This window comes from Colobus angolensis, unplaced genomic scaffold, assembly GCF_000951035.1.
Source record: "Colobus angolensis palliatus isolate OR3802 unplaced genomic scaffold, Cang.pa_1.0 Scaffold288, whole genome shotgun sequence".
Lineage (NCBI taxonomy): Eukaryota > Metazoa > Chordata > Mammalia > Primates > Cercopithecidae > Colobus > Colobus angolensis.
In genome coordinates, this window is record NW_012116132.1 from 292572 (window position 1) to 305878 (window position 13307).

The 13307-nt window shown below is 35.0% G+C and overlaps 1 protein-coding gene across 1 annotated transcript in view; it reads right to left on the reverse strand.

The window, feature by feature from the left end:
- ENAH (enabled homolog (Drosophila)) overlaps positions 1–13307 on the reverse strand; it is a 165932-nt gene that overhangs the window by 31945 nt on the left and 120680 nt on the right. The window contains exon 4 of the mRNA XM_011948938.1: positions 3687–3771. Within this exon, the coding sequence (XP_011804328.1) occupies positions 3687–3771 (85 nt within the window). The remainder of the gene's footprint in view (positions 1–3686; positions 3772–13307) is intronic.

The window sequence follows — 13307 nt, forward strand, 5'->3', positions numbered from 1 at the left end:
AGTTTCTTGCTGGGCTCTACAGGTCTGGCTGCCAGTGTCTAGGAGCTGAGCAAGGGAAAGAAACCAAGTTGGCCAACTTTCACCTAATTCCTCTTTTCATTTGGCACCTCACCCACATCCTCACAGCTGTGAATTTATAATGCAAACTGATGTTTCTCATTACACGTTCCAGTAATAGTATAGAAAAAAGCCAGTTAAACAGCCAAAGTTAACAGACAATTTCACTCAGTTCATGAAGTATAAAGTTGGCCTGAGGGTATTTTATTGTGCCTCTGAAGATTAAATCAAGTTTTAAAAAATGATTTTTATATAAATAACCACATGAAATAAATTTTGGAAATATAATTTCCACTGGGAAACAAACTTCACACTAGATCGTGCAATACATCCTTCCCATTTGCTAGCCTACACAACCAGATCCAGTCATGCACTACTATCAGCTGAGACAAAGTGAAAACCAGTACTAAGCATCTATATAAATATTTAGTATATATTTTAGAGTTTTGTATTATCTTTTTCCAAGTATGGTTTAACCACAGGCAAAAACAGATTGCATGGTATATATGTCAAATAAAAATGACAAATACCTTTCTTATAATTTGAAATTTACTAAAGTGATAGAAAGCAAGATGCTTTTTTAGTATATGACAAATTCAGGAAAAGAGTTTTAAAAAGAAATTTCTTAGCACAGTATATAAGGCCCTTACAAGGTGGACACAACCTCATCTAACCATACCATTGGTCCTGGAAGGGAAAGGAGGAAGCGTACTCACATTGCATGTGTGTTTGCATCTCCTTGCCTTTACACGCCTACTCTTTCTTCCTGGAATGCTTTTCCCTTCTATGACTGGAAACTCCTACTTTATTGCCTCTTTAGGCACAGCTCAAAGAGCACCTCCTCCATGAACCTCCCACCAACTCTCAAAAAACACAGAAAATCCTCGGCAGCAAGAAAAGAGTATGTTATCTTAATCAACTCAACAACCTTCCTAGGTAATGCCTTCCCTAGCACCTGGGAAGTCTCTAAAAGGCCGTTTACCAGCTAAACGTCAATAATTTCTCCTCCAAACCATGGGTTTAGAGTGGGGGAAAAATTAGGCAAAAATGAAGAAAATTACTACATTAAAGGGCAAACATATATTTTCTGTCTTATACCCCAAAACCTGCATATGAATTAATTCAGTACCAGAAATTTCTTGACTTTTTATTAGAAATTTTATTGACATTTCTACTCTCAAATTAGCCCATAATGTTGACTGCAGAGGTAATACTCAAATGTAAAATAAACAATTAAGAAGAAAATACAAAATACTGTCATCAGTGTGCCTGGAAAAGAGTCTACAGAAAATGACAATATAGAAAGGATATGAGAAGGACATGTCAGAAGAGGTGAATGCCACACACAAATACAGAGGGAAAGATGAGTATGGTGTAGACAGAGACAGTCATGAGGGGTGAAACACAAACACAGGGTGAGTTCCTAAATGCCAGGCCAAAGGAGTAAACTGGATGTGAGGAGAGGCAGCCATAAGGAATGCTGAGCAGGGAGATGAGAATACAGGAGTGTCTGGACTCTTATTCAGGTTGGTAGATTGAGCAGTCCTGTAATCTTGCCCAATATTCTACTAAAATTCCAGAAACATCATTAAAATGCATTTAAGTAAACCCATGACCAAGTAGAAAACTGAAGGTGGTGGTCATTAGTAGGACAAATTTATCATGAGATTTCTGGAAGATAGAAAGGGTAGGAAAGAGTTATATGTTTAGAATTCTTCCCTAGTCTCCTAGAGATTAATATTCAACATTTCTACTTAGACATCCAGTAAAAACCTGAACCTAACATCCCCAAAATTCATCTCTGACATCCCCCAACAAGGCCTGCTCCACAGTCTTTCTCAACTATTAATGGCAGCTCCATCCTTCCCACTAGCTTAGCCTAAAAACCTCAACCCCTCTCCTTCCCTCATACCCCAACATACAATCCACCAAGACATAAGGATCTGACTTCTCAACACCCACTTCTATTACCTGGTGGAAGCCACCATTATCTCCTGCCTAGTTCACTGCAAAAATCTCTTAACTGGCTTTCTTGTTGAGCTGCTGTCACAACCCTGTACCTGCCTCAAGTAGTCTCTCAATAGTGTAGGCTCAACAGAGCAGCCTGACTGATTCTGCTAAAATTTTAAGTCAGACCATGCCTATGTTCAAAACTGTATGGTGATTCTCCTTTCTCTCAGAGTAAAGGTTAAATTCTTCATAGTAGCCTGCAAGGTCCTGCATGATCTGACCTCTATTACGCCTTTGACCTTATCTCCTAATACTCTCTTCTGCTCCAGCCTCCACAGCCTCCTTGTTTTTCCTTGTACATACAAGCACCATCCTTCCTTAAGGCCTCTGCATAGAATGCATTTACATAGATATCTGCTTGGTTAACACAAGCACCATCCTTCCTTAAGGCCTCTGCATAGAATGCATTTACATAGATATCTGCTTGGTTAATTCCTTCTTTTCATCTCAATGAGATCTACTACCCTGACCAATCTATTTAAACTCACAAGTACTGAGACTAATAAGTAATGGATGGAAAAATAAAATAAAATTACAACCAGTACTTCCCTCTGCCCCTCCACAACATATAATCCTCTTTACTCTGTTCCATTTTTCCCTATAGCATTTACCATCTTCTAGTATATCATGTCATGTTTATTGTCTGATGAGTTTAAGGCTTTTTATTCCCTCCACTCCCTCCTCATTCCCAATATAACTTAAGCACTTAGAACAAACAACGCCTGTGACATAAATAAATGGAGCAGCGGAGGCATCCATAACCCAGAACACATACTGAAGACGGTCAAAGCAGACATGGGAAGAGGAACCTGAGAAAGATCTAACTTCAGATTAACAGGTAGAGAGAACGGGAATGAGCAGTGCCACAATAATCAAGCTGATTAATAAATCCGCAGAACAGCTATATGTACCAGCTCCTCCCCTGTCCTCCCCAACCCCAGCTCAATGGATGGAATGGCATTTACCACAGAAGACTATTCTTTAAAGAAACTGAAGAAGCTGCCTCAGATGAATTGGGGCTTCCAGTGGAGCTTTAAGTAGCTCAGCATTTGTGCGGTTCTGAGGCCTGCCTGCTCCCCATTCTGGTACTCCAAAGGTTAGCCCGTCAGCCTACTGACTCTGCCCACTTTCAGAGAACTCCCAGTCATAGAAGAATGCTGCCCAGCAGAGAATGATTTTGTACTCTACTACGAAACCCTATAGTAATATCTGAAGATAAATGTCTTACAGAAACAGCCAACACTATTTTCAACTTTTTAGTTAAATTCATCACATGAAAACCACAGCAGTCACAGATCACTTTATAACTATAAAAGTAAGACTTCTTGAACCATAAAACATTTTGAATTCTGTTAAGTGTATTTACAATATTTTCAACGTACCTTGAATAGAATTTTTACAAAAAAACAAAAACAAAAACAAAACAGGTATGAAATTTTATAACATCTCATGTCGAGCATAACAAGTATCTGGTAACTTATTAATGATAGTTGCAAAACTTACTAATATAAGAATAAAAGTTGTGATTCTTAAACAGCTGACAAGACTTAAACACAGGATATTCAGTTTTGTCTTCTGAAGCATGAAGAAAAAGCACAAACAGTAACTTGCAAATTTACCTTCTTTGAATTTCCAATTCTTCTTGGGATGGGCCATTTTGAACTTGAGCAGGTAGTTGTGAGTTTTGTCTAGGCAATGTTGGCCCTACAGAGGGAGAAAACATTACAGATGAACATTATCTTCATATCTAGCTGGATAGAGGAGATAAAATCATAAGAATAACATAAAATCATCACATATTTACAAACGTGTCTTCTTTTTGTCTAGCAAAATAAAATATAAGCTTTACATAACACAGAGCAAATGAAAGACTGCAACATAATACTGTCATCATCTCCAGAAGGCTTACTTGAAACAAATGGAAAACATCAACAATAAGGAAAAAGAAACATTTATATATGAAGAGCTTGAGTAAAACAAGTGTTCGATGAGCATCTGAAGAGGCACCTAAGCTTGACATTTTCTAAGACAATGAGACATTCTCTTTGGGGTAATTATTCATGAAGTGGAGAGGGAGAACTTAAATGAAAAATCAGAATTCAAAAACTCACCTAAATAGAACACTGGAAATGAAAAACAGGAGAGAGAGAGAGCATGAGAACCTTATTACTAGACTCCAGTATGCTAAAGCATTTATCAAATTTGCCCAATTTAAGCTGCCATTTTTGTCTAATGGCCTAGCATTTCCAGCACTGGTGAAAACAAACATTTGCTAAACTTCCGTATAGTAATTAACCTACTGAACTGAATTTTTTAATGTAACAAGTAATTTTGAGTTTTCATTTAGGGTAAGAAGGAAAAAAAAAAAAACTTGCATTCATACAACATGGTTCTGTCATGAGACATTAATGACCATCCATTCCCACATACCATGTACCATGCAGACTTGCTTTTTGCATCTTAGATAGAATGCCACTGAATTATGGGACATCTTAATGTCATTGGATATAAAAATTAAATCTGTCATAAAATGAGATAAATACTGGAGCTAATATATAATACCTACGGTTAAAATAGAACAATCTTAAAGTCTAATCCAGTAAACAAGAAAGTAAAGAAACAGTAGTTATCTTCCACTCTTGGAGAAGAATATATGAGTAATGCCATACTACATGTATTTGTGAATTCTAGTGTACCAGCAAATGCTCCTAACAGATATTTTGAAAGATTTGTAGACAACTGGTATTTAAAAGTTATGAAATAAATGCTTCTGTGTACTAAATTCTTATAATCTATGGGCTAATCATGCAAAGTATTTTATAGTAGTGGCGTAGATTTCACAACTGGAAGATTTACTAGGATGTAATGCAGTACTGGTGTATCCCAAGTGTGGAAAAACAGAATTAATTTGATCTGAACTTACCTACTAACTTTTTTTCTCACCTCTTTACAAATGTTTTTAGATTAATCATTTCATTTGTCCTCTAAAGACAAACTGATGACAACTGCAGTGATACATTAGATTTCCTAAGACTCTGCTATTTTGAGAACCAAATAAAGGAAATATAAAAAAAATTAATCCTATGTAATCAATAACCAAAAAAAAACCCAAAACTTTTGAAATTAAATACACACATAAATGTTTGTATAAATGAAAATACATGATTGCTGTCTAGTAAACAGACTAGAATTCTTTTCTTGGGAAATTAAAATAATGATGTAAAAACAGACTCTCCCATTAGGCTATACACGAATGTTTAATACTTTACAGGGAAAAGACGTCTCTTCTGGGGACATACAAAGTGCGGGAGGCAGGGGGTAAATCTGAGGTAGCATGAAATTATTTGGGGAATGTACTTTATATATCCAAAGTACTAAATGTGAGCATTTAGCATGGGCAACACACAAGACCATTATGTTTTAACTACTTTTTAAAATAATGTTTACTTGAGTATTTCAGTTGAAAGCCTCAGGCTGCTTAAATAATGAAACAGCTGAATGTGAGTAGGTTAGACTTGTTTGGCATCTACCTCAAAGAAGAATGCAATTGTACTATTCACACCTAGGATAGGTGTTATATATCAAAAGTAATATTAATGGATTAAATTTGCCAATTAAAATCTCAGCTTTAATTCAAATATATAGATTCAAAAATCGTCAAAATTTCAACTCAATCCTATTTATTTTATTTAACAGGTTTTTAAAAAACTAACACAAGTTTAATGTAACTCACAAAAGCTGAGAAAAAGAAAATCTTTTAGCAATTTACAGAACCTGCTTTGGAATATTTCTTTTTAAGCTTTTTAAAAGGTTACTAAGCAAATCTGTTCAGAAAGGAGATATTTTAAATGTGGGTAATATTTTCTGGCTGTTATCATATAAAAAAAATTTACTACAGTTTATTCCTGCAGTTGCAATGAAAAGCTTCAAGGAAGATCCTTTTAAAGTGGGGAGAATTCTGATCCTAGAACAACTCTTAACAATTCTTTTCTACATGGTTCTCTGTGATGATAATGGATTTTTGGGCTTTTTGTCTTTCCAGATATCCTTTAAATGGGGTGTGTGTGTGTGTGTGTCTGTGTGTGCACGGAATCACTCCCCTTGGCACCTTTTCACATGTACATTTAATCTGGTTGTTCTGTTTGTTTATTCTTCAGATTGTCAGGTTGCAGTAACTAGCACATTGAAATTTATGTGCATTTAAAAATTAATACAAACATACTATAAACATTAAAAGTTCCAGGTAAATATAAACTTAAGGTGCACAATTACATTTTCCCTTCTTGTCAAACATTCTAATGGGCTATAAAATTGTTAAGTAATACCAAAGGCACCCCACATGACATGAAGCAGCAACTAGGATAAGGCAAAGTCTGTCAGCTGCTGCTGTATGTTCAGGAATATAAACTTTACTTTACACAGGTCACATTACTAAATGAGTATCTGTGTTCTCATAAAATGCAAAATAGGTACTTTCATAACCATTTCAGTGGGCAAATGACAATATTTTATGAGCATCATGTGGTGGTTAACAGCCTTTTGGGGAGGGGAAAAAGAGGGAAGAACAACCAAGGTTAAGAAATCAGTGAACCTGCTTTGCTCTTTCTATGTTATCATAAAGAATAGCAGCTGTTTGAGAGTTTGTTCTCTCCCTCACAGCCAAAGATAGTGGCTGATCTTAATTTGTCCTGACTACAAGAAGAAGATATATAGCAAAGTTTGTGAGTTACTGTTTGTAACAGAGAAATGTGGCAATGTCACTGATACAGTATCCTATAAATGATGAAAATCAGATCAGGAGACTCTGTAATAGGAACTGCATGTCAGTCTTGCCTTCAATATTGAGTTTTGGTTAAAACACATTTCACTTAATGTCACATTTTAATTTTCACAATTAGCCACAGACTATTTAAAAACACAGGACTAAAAGACAAATCGGTGTTATTATATACACAATACAATCAAATTTAAACTTAGCAGCGTGGTAATTATATTGTTTATACACAGTTAAATTAAAGGTAATAATGGGGGGAAATCTGCTTTTTAACACATTATTTTACAACTTTAAAGATTCACCTTCACTTAGGTCAAATCAATACTTTCTCTGCAACTGGGTAAAGTATCCATTATTCTGCATATGGACCTCAACATATTAAGTAGAAAGGTATACAACATTGGGTGGGTTTTCAAAATGAGCTAAAGAGAGTCCTAATGACACAAATATCAATAATCACTCATGGCTAGTTCAAAAGATAGCCCGGAAAAACCCCCAGGAGGAGGCAGAAAAATGAGGAGAAAAAATTACTGATTACACACTTAATCTGCAGTGTTTTATTGTGGGATCTCGGAGAGAGAGGGAGGATTTACGAACAGCCACACAATAGGCTCACTACTGTAACTGTGACCTCTGGAACAATCCTAAAATATAACTTTAAGTGACTAATAAATACATTAGCCTTTTCTTTTCCTTTTTTTTTTTTTTTTAAGAAATTTGCAACACATACTTCTTTGCCTACACCAGAAAGTACATACATTTTAAAATAATTCTCTTCATAGGTTAAAAAAAAGTATCATTAGTATTGAGGAGTCACATTAAAAATTCGGAGTCACAAAAAGTACATACACAGAGCTGAACACTTTATGTAAAATTGGAGCAATACTGTATATCATTTAATAACTATCTCTCATAAAATAACCTGGCTAGCAAGGTACACATGAGTCAGAAAGGTATATATGAGGTTTCTTTTCAAAGCTCAAGTAATTAAAAATAACTCTTTGGAACTTGGGTTTTTAAAACAGAAAGTTTCAGAAACAAATGGAAATAAAAAGAATTTAGACAAGGATATGTATCTATCTGTATACACAGATCTATACGTATACACAGATAGATACGTATCCTTAGGTATGTATCTTATTATCTCTAATTTGGGGTGGCTAAGTGACATACCTGGTTTGTCCATGCAAACAATACATATATGTGCACAAGTGTGCATATGAGAGTGAGAGTGAAAGAAAACAATCAATAAGCCTAAATTCACTCTTAAGTCACAGATCTTTAACCTACTGAATAAAGGAGGCTGTCAATCAGAAATCAACCTATTAAAGCAAGTAATAGCTTACATCTGCCTCACAACATGCATACCTAAAATTAATTCAAGTTAAGCAAAAGTTCCCTTTGCTAAGGCACATTTACATTCCTCAAAACATATTAAGATGGACATAAATTTTTTCTTTAAACTCTAAATCAAAAATTTGCTCCCAAACAAAATAACTAAAAACAAAAATGTACAAACGAACAAAAACCCCTCTCATTTGTGTTGGAAAAGGTGGACAAGAACAGTTTTAAGAACCTAATTCTAACTAATTCTAATCCTCACTAACAAGGCAACTCAGAGCTGACCAAATCACCTACATGAACCACAACAAATATCACAACATAAAAACAATAGCTTGCTATATATTCCAAATGTCACAAACCAGACTATGGCCTAAAAAAAACAAAAGTTATGGAAATGCGCAAGTAGCATGTACCACAGCTTGAAAAAGTAATGTAAACATAATGTTGCTTACCACAGAAAATACATCGCAAATTAGTGCTGTCCTGGGTAGCAGTAACCTTGCTCTGGGCTGCAACAGACACCTTGGTGTTAGAAGCTTCGAAGGACAACGGGGCCATCTGAAGAACTTCACATAAACTAAAAGGTGCTTTGAAATGTTCAAAATGTATTTATACATACGTCCTATCTAGATCCTCATCCTGGAAGCTCTGTAATTTAATAAAAACGCATCCTCTTTAACATAGGCTCTTAAAAAAAATTTATGCAATCTTTTTTTTTTGTGGAAAAACCCTATAAGCAGCCATAGATCAAATGATGCACGTACAACTTAGTTATTTCCTAAGTTACATGGTCAAAGAGGGTAACCAGCATTTTATGGTTATATATTTTTAAAGTCAATGAAGATAAGGTAGAGGAAGTCAAGATCTATGGCCATTAATGTTAATTTCACAAGATTTCACAAGATCTATCCTCTCATTTAGGAGAATTGAATCCGAAAAAAATTTAGGCTTGGAAGTGCTTAAGATTAACTCATTCCTACTAGTTGGAAAAAGACCAAAGTTATTATAAACGGCCCACTGCAATAAAGAGTTTTATATTCACTGATACAAAATAAGAGTATCTTTGGTTTGCTAAAAATCAGCTATTCATTTTTTACCAAGCCACAATTTACTATTTTTTCCTCAATATATATACATACTTGACAAAATGTCTTATTAAAAAGGTATGGCCAGATCAAACAGCCATTTATTTAGGCTATTTACATTAAATTTTAGCGTAAGTGTCAATGAAGTAAATTCTTTTTAGGAGAAAAAACTCAATGAGAAGGTGATGATCTATGAAAAGGGGAAGGATTTATCTGAAATCAAAGTGACACTCAAAATTGGGATGAGAAAAACAAAACTTTTCTTTAACTATTACTTTAGTGACATCCAAAAGTTTACATCAATAATTTTCTGTAAAATCTTAAATTCTTTTCAGCATGGGCAAGATTTTCTTTTTCCGTTGGTATTCACCAAGAAACAATGAGTGGTTAAAATGCACTGGGGCTTAAGAAAGCCCACGTAAAGGCAAACAAGACAGTGCTTTAGATCTCCTCTAAGACTGTATTATTTAAAACATACAACTCGCGCTAACTAAAAGTTTTAGAAAAATCAGAACCAAACCAATATAATTTAAATAACACACATCTAAAAATTGTAATGTCTTAAATAAGATAATTTTTCATCATTTTTAGAAATTAGATTTAACATAATCCAATTAAGTCTTGCTTTGAAAATATTACATACACTGTATTTTTTTTTGCAAACACAAAATAAGATTGATAAATGTCACCTTTGCTAAGTACTTCCAACCACCTAATCTATTATTAAAGTTGCATGCACAATATTTATTTACAGTAATGACATAAGAAATAGAAAGACCACAGGCGTACACATAAAATGTCTACCAAGCTAATGAGATCATTCCACAGGAGGTAAAAAATTTAGAATATTTTCAATCACTGTATTTTAAGTTTAAACTGTTTTTTAAAGATCTGTCTTACCGATGTTTGCAAATGGCTACTTCTATAAAACCTTTATTAAAGAAACATGCCTAGTCTTCAGGTTTTACCCTTCAGTTCCTTTATTCCATATTTAAAGAGGGAAAAAAAACCCATAAGGACAATTTTTAAAACTTACAAGAAAAACCTGAGAAATTCTCTCTTCTTTGACAGCAAAGAAGCTGCCACATCCCATTACCAATCATATTGGCAAAAAGTCATCTGACAAATGTCAGAATGTGGGTAAACCATTATTGCTGCGTAAGACAAAGTATTTCCAATCAAGAATTCCCAGTCTTTCTCACAGTTTAAACTATTAACATTCTTGCACTTCGTATCTTTAAGCATCTTCTTTCCACTGACTTTAATTTCATACTATCATGTAAAATATTGATCTAAATTCTGATAGGTTGCTTAAATTCTACTGCAGTTTGCATTTCCTGGAAGATACTAAATTATTCATTCCATTATATGCATAAGCCTAACAGAACTTCCTGCTTAATACTGATGCCATTAACTCTTTCTTCATTCAGTCAGGGGAGCAGAACAAAATAAGGGAAAGAACACTTATTGTCCAGGTTGAGTAAATTCAGTAATACGATGTTTTCAACATAGTTTTTAACACTAGCACTGATGTTACACAGACCTTACATTTTACCTATGAAAGGACATTTCTCTTTAAGTTAGCCATATTAACTTTTTTTTTTTGCATGGCTGTCCCTTTATCGCTAATGCAGTTGTCAAACAGCCATCCTTCAGGCTTACCCCTGACTTTAACATCCTTTACCATTAGGTGTTTTGTATGAGCCGGGAAATGCAGAAATGGTTGGGTGAGTTACCAGTAGTGCAAAATGACAGGCTGTTTAGATTTGATTGGCATGACTGTATTTTGTTACTATATATAATTACTATAGTAAACTCTGCATTCATGATTTTTACAACCAGCAGTTTCTCCTATTACCAATTAGTCCCAAGGCAATTGGTAATGGGGATATGACCCATCCTAGCATTGTTTCTTACGATTAAATGAGATAATGTTTGCTTAAAGACTGGCTTGAATCTGACTTGCATTCTCTGGAAGGCTGGTCAGCTGAGTGGGTGAGTGAGCACAACATCAGAATCTAAATTAGTGGTGTTCACACTTCAGACCATCAATAATGCCCCCAGGTATTTCTCACATGATTACAAAGTTCTATGCAATACATTTTTGAGAGAGTGAAAGTAAATGTGTTTATGTTTGCTCAAAGGTATCTAGAATAGAAGGGAGGCAGATACTGCAGTGGTACAGTTGCTGCATTAAAAAAAAAAAAAAGTTACCACATTGCAGGGCACTGTGCTAGGAGGCATAAGGATTACAAACAGTAAATTTTATTCAAAGCAATGCATTTTTAAAGTGGCATTTTGAAACATTTTCAAAAATATTATTTCGAAGTTTTAAAATTTGATAAACTTTTATATATATCAGGAAATGGAGCATCGTGCATATATAGCTATACATGAAAATGTACCATCGTAAACATCTTCCCTTTTTTTTTTTTAACTCAACCTTAAGGCAAAACTGTATATATGATTGGGTTTTTTGCCATCCTTTATTTCTTGCAATCCTCTCTCAAATTGTGACTCAAATGCATTTTATTCCCTTCTAAACCAATATGAAAATGACGGCTAACAGTTGATAACTTGCTGACAAATTATTCATCTGCACTGGCAATAGTCTTAATATGTTCCTCAGTCCATCATGTTTCGTAAGCCGTTTATTTTTAGTTGTGAAATGAATGACCCTGCCTCTAGCTAAAGACACTTGAAGAGGCAACAAGAAGTTGAGGGGCCTATCATTTACCAATCCTGTCATATCCTAATGCCTCCAAAGGCAAGAGTAACCTGTGTCCTCAGGTTCACTGCTCTGCTTCCTCTTCCTGAACACAGATCAAGACTTGCGCATCAAATGCCCTCCTACCATTTGTTACTAAAGGCATTATTAAGTATACGCTCAGGAAAACCACCACATTCTGGTAGAATGCTACTTTAACACAATTAGCTTCTATCAGAGTGTTTGTTGACTCTTCAATCCGTGCTCTTATCTATTCACTTACACAAACCAGAAATCCACTACCTTTTCTTTTACTCCTATTTGACCAATTTTCAAGTCCTGTTAATGCAACCTCCTAATTTCTCTCTCCAAACTATCTCCATTGCCACTGTTCTTGTTCCACGATCCCTTGCTTAGTCATGTTCAGGGTGGGGCAACTTGTATCCCAGAAGCTTAACATACATCAGTTGGGGCAGGGAAGAAAATAGTAGCACTTCATTACTTTTTCTCATCCATTTTACTGTTTTTGAAAGTCTTATAATGTACTCAACATGTCAACAACAAAATACATACATATAAATGATAAACACACATTTACCAGGGGATAAGCTCAAAAACTGAGAGACCACCAACCTAGACAATTACATTAGCATCATCTTATTAAGTTGCCCATTCCAATCTTGGTATCTGTCCCCCTCCCCACAGTAGCCAGTGATGCTTTAATAATTAACCAGATCAAATCATTGCTCTTAGTAAAAACTCTTCAACTGCTGCCCACTGCTCTTAAGATAAATACCAAAATCCAGTGCTTGTCCCCCATGTGATTGCCACATATCTCACTGAATTCCTACTCTATTGCTCTCTAGGCTCCAGGTACACTGGTCTCTCAATTTCTCAAACATGCTGTATCACCATTCTTCTGCAGAGCCTTTCTGACACATGCTGTGCCTTCTGCTTCTGATATTCTTTTCTTGGTCAACTGGTATGCCTCTTTTTGTACCAACTAGAACTTTCTGGCAGTCAACACTCAGAGTTACTATTAGCCCTCAGAAAACTAAAATAATTAGTTCTTCTTTCACTAGGAATCGCACTTCCTACTTCAGGTTTTATTAGACATGTTTTTTTCTGATTAGCCACTTCAAGAGATTTGAAAGGAGAGAAGCATAAATATAAAATTAGATAATATCCAATTTCCTAAGAAATATGAGGAATCTGTCTAAAGACGCTCAGGAGAAAAATTTCAGAACGATACTAAAATTATGCAAAAAGCTTCAAACTTATATTTGGGTACAAAAGAAAGAGGGTTTGTTTTGGTTTCTTTCACTCTGGA